Below are 10,421 nucleotides of genomic sequence, written 5' to 3' on the forward strand. Positions count from 1 at the left end.
CCCCAGCAGGACCGAGCTGCTCCCGTCAGGCTTCCTCCGCGGTCACCGCAGCCCGGAGCAACCTCAGACCCGGCCCGGTGCAGCCCAGCCCTTTGCCATCCCTTCCCCTGACCTTCAGCTCCAGTTACAAGATTTATGCTCCAGTTGCTCGTTACCAGAAGGCACCAGGCTTCTCATAGGGGTCACCTCATCACACACACGCTTCCCACCCTGGGGAACGTCTGAAAGCAGCCAGGAGTTTCAAAAAACTGCGTGCCCTCCCATGCAGCTAGCCCTATTTTTTCACCAAGATGAAGCGTGGCACGTAAAAAAGAAAAGACCTGGTACAAAGTACAACTGGAGATTGGAGAGATTTATTTTCCATCACTTACCAAGGCAGCAAACACACCACAGTTAACGTTTACTTAAAATAGCTCCACTCACCCATTTGCTTCTTACTCTTCCACTCCCAATGTTTGCAGACAAAACGAGTGAGGCTGGGGGAGGGTTTGGGGACCGAAGCCAAGCAGCTCAGCACCATTACCGGCTGGCAGGATGTAACCCCATCGCAGGGCCCAGCAGCAACCACCCCTGTCCCCCAGAGCGGTGAGGGGACAGGCAGGGAGGGCACAGCTGCGCGGCTCCACCTTTCACAGGCAACTGGATGGGGCTGATGTCATGCAGGCGCAGCTGGCCGCACTGCCGAGCGCTGGCAGCTTACCCAGCGAAACGTGAGGCTACAGGATGGGAGAGGTGCCGACGAAGGGGTGTAATTAGCCAATTTTGGCAGGAGGGCCTACTGGTAGGAGAAAATGGCAGCCCGCGCCGAAGGTAACAGAGGACAACTTGTATCGAAGTCAACACCTGTAACACCACACGTTTAGAAGGAAACTCCTCGTCCCCGGAGCAAGGGGCGCGCTGGCTCAGTTCTGCTCGCTCCTCGTGGTGTACGCCAGGGACTCACAATGCCGGTACCCCTGCCTGCCTGCCCGCTCAATCCCGGGGCTTCTTCTTATGCTTCTTTTTCTTCTTCTTCTTCTGAGCCTTGCTGGGCTTCCCCGAATGCTTGCTCCTCTTGCTGGCCAGCTGAGCCCCATCACTGTCCGAGTCCGAGCTGTCTGAGTCCGACTCGGAGGACTGCTTATTCTTGTGCTTCTTTTTCTTCTTCTTCTCCTGGCGAATGAAGGAAAATAAATAAAAAGCCTTGCACGTGAGAGAACTGTCACTTGTGCTCACCAGGGCAGCGAGACACTTTCTGTAATGAGTGCCTCACAAGCTGTGACAAGGGCAAGCCTGTTCCGACACGGAAGGTGCACAAAGCTTCTGCCCCAGCAAGCCAGGATTTAACCACTGCTGTCAGTCCACAGCTGCACCGAGCAGGGTATGGCAGCTATCAGAGCAGAGGGGTATCAAAATGTAAATCCAAGCCTGTAAACTGTTAGTCAAATCACAAAAAGAGAGTCCTTGCCATCCCTCCACAGTTAGAGCTTACTCCATTATTTAAGGCTATTCTTTATTAATAGAGGTTGGCAGGATGAAGCCTTTTTGCCAACGAAATGGGTTTCTAAAATAGCCAGCTGGACACGAGCACCATCCCCGCTTCCCCACACCACCGTCAGCCCACAGACTGCCAGGAAACGAGCGCTGATGTGCTGCAGCACTCACGACAACACACCCTTCTCCTTGCAGGAAAGCCCAAGAAATGCCAGTCAGAGTTTCTTGCAGCTGTCCCTGGAGGGGAGCCGGGATGAGGAAAGCGCCCTTTTGCAAGCAGCAACTCTTTGCACAATCTCAGAACAGATTGCACACCCTCCTGCTCTCGCAGCTTCTCACCCTCTCCCCCCGCACACAGGCAGAGTCCAGGGGCTGCACTGAGACCCCCAGGTTGTGTTTCTGTGAAGCCCTGAAGCAACAGCTAGGCAGAGCTCAAGACCTGACATTTAGATGCAGAGTAAGAACAGCTGGTGCTGGAATAAAGCTCGTAAGGAACTTTGAAAGGGATCTAAACCCTCAATTTTCAGGCTTCTGACAGTAACTACCAAGCAGAGATTACTCTAAAATCAGCACCACGGTACACCTTCCCCTGGAATCGCATCGGGCAGAGCATCCCGAAGCAGATAAAGACCATTTAATGATGCAGTATAGCAATTTGTGTATATTTAATTAGAAAGCAGTACTGGGGGAGAGGATCTGATCTGCCTGTGCTGGCAGCACGCACAGCCCAGCTGCCAGCCCCGCTCTGCCCATTGCTTCACCCCCTTCCAGGTGAAGGAGCAGGATGAGAAATGCTGACCGCAGCTCTCGGGAGCCAGCCGAGCACCGGGGCAGCCTGACGGCTCGGTAAACCACTGCCCTCCGGCCAGGGCGGCCAGCGCCGGAGGCAGGCTGGACAGCCAGCGCCAACCCGAGCCGTCCCGGAGCCAGGAACACAGGCTCAAAAGGCATCAGCCGGCGTGGTCGGCTTTTGTGCACAAATAAACAAACATTCAAATCTGATCCCAGCACAACTCACCTTTCCAATTCTCCAAATACCTGCAAAACCATTGCGTAGACCAACTCTTGGAACAAAAGGGAAGATACTTGTTTCAGGTATATTTTAGAAAGATGCTTTGAAAAAGAAGTCCTGCAAAAATGAGGTATTTTCTCTAATGCCACTTGTTCTGGGAAGTAAAGGAAAGCAGCATGCAGGTGAGAGGGCCCATAAAAAAAAGTAATTTTAGTATTTTGCACATGCCTAACACAAAGCACTTCAAGATTGCTAAGATCAGTAAGGGTTCCAGCTTTCTGTCCAAGCCCAGCAACACTGGCCTCCAAGGAGGATCCACTGATCTCATCCACGGTCACACCAACATCAAAGAGAGACCTTCCCATGAAAATGGCTATCATGAATTTTCATTCTATTCAAGGACATAAAGAAGATAGCAAAGGAAAGAAGCAAAAGAGGGTTTCATGAAGCGGAGATGGGCTAGCAAGGCAACCCAAGCCCATGTGATTACCTGCGATAGGCTTAGACAACGCCAGTGAGGAACGCAACCCAGCAAGCAAAGCTTGCTGCTTTGACCAAGCCATATACCAGCATTTTTGCTTAAAGCGAGCTGCACCTTCCCAAGTGATCCATGTGTGCTCACTGCTCTGGAACTCGTGCACCCGTAAGACTGGGCACAATCGTCCCCAAACTTGCTGCAATCCAGCATTGTCTTCTCTTCCATAACTTAACTATGCAGCCAGGTGCCAGGGATACACGTACCACTGCTAGCTGCACTAGCCGAGGTTTTATCCCTTAGTCATAGCCCAGCTCCTTTCCCCCTGAGCATATTTTATCTTTGCTGCATGCATCTCCTGCAGACTGGTGTCACCCTGGGTTTGTAAAGACATGCCCCGCGGTTGAGATGGCACAGCAGCACTGCAGCTGGGGTCAAAACGCCCTCGAAGCAGAGCATGAGCAAGGAGCCATGGCCATGGCACAGCCTCCCATGCTGACCACCCCCTCCGGTGGGCTGAGCGCTCCGTTAGCAGCAGTAACGAGTCTGCTGAGCAGGCACTAGCAGGTGGGAGAAGCCCAGGGCATTCACTTCAAGGCATCGCTAGACTGGGAAAAGGAGTCTTGGTAAGCCAGACAAAAAGCCATGTTTCCCCCCCCCACCTCTAATTTAAATGGTTTCTTCAGAGCGCTGCTGCGCACAGGCTTTGGGGAGCAGCACAATGGGAGACAGACAGCAGTCAAATGACAGTCCCAAACATAACACACAAACGTGTTTTACATTCCGCTACAGAAGGGAGTGTAATGGGAGAAGCCTGGAGCCCCCAAGCCAACAGTTCCACTTATTTTCTTTGCCAAGAGTGTCCCCAATGACCTCAAGGCCACCCTTGGGCTTGCAGAGAGTTTTACTGGGAGAGGTCTGCTGTAAGTCACCCTTGCCTTGGCAGGGCTGTTAGTGCCATGCACTCATTTCACGAGGAAGCAGAAAGCAGCACCAAGCCCAACGGCACGGTTATGCCAGTTGCAGGACTACAGGCAGGACGAGTCCTCGGTGAGGCTATCCTCCTTGGCCAGCTGCTGCGGACATCCACAGCTACCCTAGAAGCTAAGCCAAGGGAGAGAAAACGAGCGCATGATTAGATGAAGGGAACAGCCGCAATCAGCCACAGATACACATGAGATACCTGTACAAAATAAGAATGATTGTATGGGCAAGTATTTCCACCTGTTCCAACACAAGTAGGCACAGCACAGGGCTGGCCATGGGGGCTAAAGGTCTGAACCCAGCACTGACACCGGTTTTGTGGGTCCAGCGTGAGATACTCCCCCTCCTGCCTCGGGTGCCCACAGGTGCTGCCTTAGGCCTGTTACACACCCACAACACCCAGGGGAAAAGAACAACCCTAGCTGGAAATGGATTGGAAAGCATCCACGTAAAGAAAACTCATTTCACAGGAGGAAGCCCGAGACATGGCAGCATGTGCGTATTCACCCAGAGGACTCCAAGCTAAGAAACCAGCATTCATCTGTTCGAAACAAAAGCCAGAAGCAGCTGCTAAGCACAGCATGAAAAATGAGGCAAAGGGGCAGGGGGGAAAAATCCCCTACAATAACTGACTTTTACATCCTGACTCTGCATCATCTGCTGCAGGCTCGGAGGTGCTCAGTTTGCTCACCAAGGAAGGCAAGCACGTTAAAGCCAAGCCCGTGCTGTATTTACATATGCGTTAACAGCAAGGGCGCAGGGGTGCTGGTAGCCCTCCAGTGCCACCCACAATCTTCCCCTGAAGCACAAATTGTCTTAAAATTGCTTGGGGAAAAAGAAGTGTCCCAATGAGGAGAGCACAGGGAGGGCTGGGTTCCCCCCTCCTCCCCACAAAACATTTCTTCCATTAGCTTCAACCACTTCCAGACAAGTGCAGTTTCCATATGAAGATTAATGTACTGGCTTACGGGAAGACAAGCCGAGTCTGTCTACATTTCATTTAAAACCAACATATTCTCCCGTAAGAGTGGGGACACAAAAGGCCCAGCTAAAGACATCAATTTAGCATGGATTGTGTGTCATAGCACCAGATACAGGCTATCAATTAGGAACAACAAAGGAAGGGAGCTAGTAGCTTATTTAATGTGAAACAGAACAACTCTTTCAGGGAGGTGGAAGAGCAAAGACAACGCATAGCTGGGAGCTGAACATCAAGCAAAGAGTCCTCGGGGACTCCAGGGAGAAGAGCAGAGGATTGAGTTCACTCCACACCTAGCAGACCCTTGGCAAGTATCAGTTTTTTGTAGCTCCACAATAGCACTATGATCATTGATGTCACCCAAAATTTGACAGCCTAAATTTTTCTGTGGGACAATACCAGACTCACTACAAAGTCCCCTACTCACTCCCTACCCCGGGCAGAAGCAAATTATAACAGTCTTTAGAAGAAGAGGATGGTAAAGAGTTAAATCTTCTACAGAAAGGGGGTGCAGCGAGGAGAATTTTCTCAAGCTTTTCCAGCCTGTGCACACGGTGAGAAAGTTTGACAAGACCTTAACAACTAACAGAGTTTCATTCCAGAGCTTGGGAAACTTACTCAGCCTGTGAAGGCTGAAGACAGGACAGGATGTCACGCCAGTCCCTTCAGGATTACAGGGGAAGTAAAAGTACACACGTAGACATTGTGCTGGCTGGGAAAAAAAAAAAAAACAAACCCTCAGTTTCCCCTTTTGGGGGGGGTGTCTAACAGCAAAACCACTCACAACAACAGAAATAAGTACTTCCAGTGCAGTAATACAAGCACCACAGCATAAGCACACGCCGGACTGCAAATACTGCAGGGAGCAAGCCAGCGACAGAAGAGCTTAACATTTTCTGTAGCAGAAGGCAGAGCTGCTGTGACATCATCCTGCACAAGCTGCAATCTTCTATTAAACCAGAGATTTCTTTAAACTCCAGCATCCCGGTACTGGGCGACAAGTCGACTCATCACTGCGCAAGCAAGAGTGTTTCTCTAGTTTACGCATTGAGAGGGCAGTGCCAAGGCAAGGGCCAGATTTCTGCCTCCAGCAACAGCAGCAAAGCCCTGCCGCGCCCTGAGCTTCAAACTGGTCTCCAGAACCGATGGCTGCTGATGGATGAAGCTCAACTCAGCTCTCAGGCACACCCAGGCACTCCCCCAGAACTGCAAACACTGCATTTGTGTCAACATTTTGAGTGGATTTTGCCCAAGCAGACTCTCAGTGTAAAGATGCAGAGGGCCAACAAGTATGAAGACCTGCACGTTACAATTCCTTGCACGTCTTGTCCAATTTATGTAATGATTACAATTCTACCAAAACAGAACAAACTTGCTTCTCAAAACCTGTCATCTGCAAAACCCGCGTTGGGAGCTGGCATGCAGAAGAGCAACAGGCTGATAGTGCTGGTTCTCCTACTGCTCTAGTTATTTTCAAAAAGCTGGTGCTAAGAGGGGACCACATTAGCACACCAGGCTCTCTCCTGTCCTTTGTAAGGAAAGCTACTCGGGGCTACGCTTTAAGAATGTCATAACAGTTCATTCCTTCTAAAGGTATTTGATTTTGAGATAAGAGGGGAGTGTCCAGAACTCTCCAAGAAGTTTAAATATTTTTTGCCAGATCCTTTTGTGGAGTTATGGTCTCATTCAGAGACTTTATGAAGTCTCTGTCCTTGTGAAAAATTAGAATGGATTTCCAGACATATGTCTTTCTGCATCTCTAGAGAGGTGCCAGTATTCCTTCAAGGGTTTTTTAATACTTAAAAAGAAGAAAAAAAAAAAAGAAAAAAGTGAAATTCCACCACTCAGTTTAATTCCAAACAAGATTCATTATGTAAATCTAAAGGTATTATTGCATCCCTTGTTTGAGGATCAGTCAGAATTAATCTGATGAGAAGAATCCAGTCTATGGTCATTAAATAAATACAGCAAAGTTCAGAAAAACACAGATAAGGATAATAAGAGAACAGCATAGTGTGTGAAGTGCTGCGCCCTGAGCTAATGCTATTTAAGAACTAGTAAAACAAGTACCAGCTACAAGTGAGGATTGACTAAGGCTTGATGAATTACAGGTCACTGAACAAACAACAATCAAGAAGGTGAGGTTTTCACATGAAGAGAGCAACATCTGCAAGCAGATTGCCTGGAAATCTTTTACACAGTGGGAGAAGGAGCAGCAAAGTCTGCCGAAAAGCCATCACAGGTCACATTTACTACGCAATTCCAATGACGGTTGCAAAACTACCCCAGGGATAAGTAAGTTAATCAATGTATCTGAGCAGAAGATGGGACGCTTTTGTAGAATTCAAATTAAAGGGGTTACTCCTGGTGTCGAAACAGCAGATCTTTTCTTGAAAGACACACAGGAGAGAAGAATCAGAAGGGTTCATTTCTTCTCAGCACGCCTCCCTCCCACGCAAGCTCAGCACAGGCATGCTGCCGGGTTCCCATAGGAGCTCCTTCACCCTGCGACCCAAAGAGTAAAAGCGAAAGGGACGCAGCCACATGCCCGCGCAGCTGTCAGCGACTCCTCGGATGATCTCCGGTACTTCCGCACAGCGCTGCGACAGCAGCACCTCCCTCAAGTCGCTTATTTTCTCAGGGATTACAGGAGGCAGGACAGTGCTCTCATGTGCAGAGTACTAACAGGGTGATCTGTCTCTAGGAAGACTTGTGCCCTCGGTCACAGCAGAAGCCTGGGCCCGTGCAGAGACCTGAAGCCCCCAGCTGTCTCTTACTCCTGCAAACGCTGCGGGGCTTAGGCAAGAGGGAAACGAGGAACTGAGGAACCATTGGGAAGGCAAGCCGAGATAAATGGGAGTGAGGACCCCGGCGTATCTCTGTAAGGAGAGGAGTCTCTGGGGAGAGTGAAGAGCACCCGGGGACAGCAAGGAAGCATCAGATGAAGGAAACAGAAAACATCGATCATGAACAACCAAAAGCATTAATACCATTGCTATGACACTAATCGGTGTCCCTATTACTCATTTAAAAATATAAGCTCTACATTTATGTTACAAACATGAGATGGGATGGGGTCAGCAAGGTAGATTGAGCTATTTCTACTTTGTGTAAATCTCCCTGGGGCTCCAGGCAAGCAGGGAAGCACATGGTGGCTCCCAGACAAGATCACAGCAGGCACTCAAGACAACAAGGGAGCTATTCATTTCGAGGATCCCACATCCTGCCTCCAAAAAGCTCAAAGTTTTATTTTCCAGCACTGGAAAACATCTGAAAACTTTTGATCTCCTCCTTGAGAAGGGAGGAAGATCAAAAGAACAAGCAAGACTTAAAAGAAGGCTGTTAATCCACCGACCCCAAAAAATTAGTAACAACTTCAGGACAGTGACCCACATATCCTGTAGTCTCAGCAGGGCAAGACACCACAGGGACTCCCCACCCCGGTGGATGGGCACTGACATAACGAGCTATTTGCGCACCTCAGTGTAATTTTTCCCTCACAGCATTTAAATAGCCGTTACACAAAGCCTTTACCAGACAAACCATCATCACTGCTAGAGGGGAGAGAACCCAAGGCAGGAGAGGCCAGCCCTGCTGAGGTATTACCATTATTACGGCCTGCTCTCACACCGCTCCATGGCAAGAAAGAAGCCCAACATCTGGAGTCTGGAAAGGTCAGAGTTGCAGTTAGCCTGGGATCTGAGAGCCGACCCAGTTCAATCACGTGCTTCCGACATCAGAATAGAAAGAAGTGTGTGTATTTTCTGTCACAGCGTAATGACACTCTGCAGACAAGTCCAAGACATTCTTGAATAAGAACCTACGTAGTGGGAAAGCAAAGTACATCTTGGGATGGAACCGGGCAACAGGATCTACCGTCAAGAGAGATCCGGTTCCCGCTACTGAATCAGCTATCCGGAGCACTACTAAGCAAACCAGAACTGCAAATTAGGCATCAAATTAACGCTAACTTCATTTTGTACTGACTGTAGGGCAGAAACAGGTATGCCACAGGGCAGGGGTTGACACAAGGAAAGTCACGACACACCCGTCTCTTCTGCTCTGGTGCAGTCACCACCTACAATCCCACAAACAGCCCCAGCTACTCCTCTCTCAAGTAGGAGTGTACCAAAGTGCCAGAAGCCACATTAGCAGTGAAAAACATGACTGGAAGCGAGACTTCAGCTACCAGTGTCAGTCACTCTGGACTGGTCTGTGTGTTGCCATCAAAACAGACTCCTCCATTCCCTGTTTCCAACATCTGCAGTCTCTCCTACGAGCACCAGTACTGGTTTAACTCTCAGTGAGCCAGGGAGAACTAAGGCCTAAGAAGTTAGTTCTCACTGTGCAATAGCTAACTGCAATTGCTAACATCATCCTTGTCCCTCTCCAGTAAAAATGAAACCCACCACCTTTTCTGCCTGTTGCCCCTCTCCAGGGATACAGACAGGCCACAGAGCTGGAAAGAGAAAAAAAAAAAAAAAAAGAAAGAAAGAAAAAAGGGCTTTGGAAGTGTAATTAAAAGTTGGACTCCAGTTGTGAAGAGGCTGATTAAACAGTTTATTTACTGACATCTAGAACTGGAATACTCATTGCTGTATAAACAGACTGACCACCTGTTTTGGATTCGGGTCTCCTGCTCCTGTTCTGGATTCAGGTCTCCCCTATGCTTTATACCAGCATGCTCTGAAGCCAGAGTTCAAACACTGGACACAAAAGGTCTCTTACCTCTTGACATTTTCACATAGACAAAAATTGCTTTAGAGCCTGGAAATGGGAGTACGCTCCCTGTGCAAATACAACCAGCGATTTTCCCTGGCATGTGCAGATAAGCCTAGTTCACATGGCACTGACTGGGTCAGGATATCTGCTGAAGCAAGGCAGCAGGGCGTTTAGTTCAGATGAAAGAAAGGTGTTACGGAAAGAGCAGTGAGAAAGGAGGGGCAACAGGGTTATTGCCAAGAATCACAGAAATTCAGGAAACTGAAGCAATTTCTATAGAGCCTCACAAAGACGAAGAAAAAAAAATCCTTTTCTCACTGTAAGAAATCTCTTTTGAGGACTGTGCATTATAGCACAAAACCGTCTTAAAGACAGTTTAACAAGAACAAAGGGAGAAAAGTATAAGAATTACTAAGAAGTCTGCAGAGGAGATTCTTGTTTTGCTACAGAATCTGCAGAAAACTGAGCCACCTTCTCAGCCCAGAACTGGCTACTCATAGCCACATTGCTGTAGTAAATCACAGATGTAACTATTCAGAACAAATTATCTGGCTCACTTTTCCAGGCCAGCAGTAGGGCATCTCATACCTTTTTCCTTTTTTTTGAAGAATCGTCAGCCAGGTTGGTCTTTTTATCTCTTTCATATCCTGCTGCTGCCACCTCCTCTTCATCCTCTTCTGGAATGAGGCTATATTTGGTACCTCCAGGCTGCACGAAACACTCCTTGGCAAAATGACCTGTAAAATAGTATTTGAAGGAGCAGCCCACCCCCCCCC

General features: G+C 48.8%; 1 protein-coding gene across 2 annotated transcripts in view; it reads right to left on the reverse strand.

Annotated features, from left to right (window-relative positions):
* Positions 1-972: 972 nt before the first annotated feature.
* The window catches only part of ZCCHC17 (zinc finger, CCHC domain containing 17), a 15,388-nt gene continuing 5,939 nt past the window's right edge, over positions 973-10,421 (reverse strand). The window contains exons 6-7 of one of the 2 annotated variants that reach the window (XM_009579748.1): positions 10,234-10,382; positions 973-1,149 (exon numbers count right to left, since the gene is read on the reverse strand). In XM_009579748.1, the coding sequence (XP_009578043.1) occupies positions 973-1,149; positions 10,234-10,382 (326 nt within the window). Of the gene's footprint in view, positions 1,153-10,233; positions 10,383-10,421 lie in introns of both variants that reach the window. The other variant, XM_009579747.1, reaches the window with a different exon arrangement.

The sequence above is a fragment of the Fulmarus glacialis genome, unplaced genomic scaffold (genome assembly GCF_000690835.1).
Source record: "Fulmarus glacialis isolate BGI_N327 unplaced genomic scaffold, ASM69083v1 scaffold16436, whole genome shotgun sequence".
NCBI lineage: Eukaryota > Metazoa > Chordata > Aves > Procellariiformes > Procellariidae > Fulmarus > Fulmarus glacialis.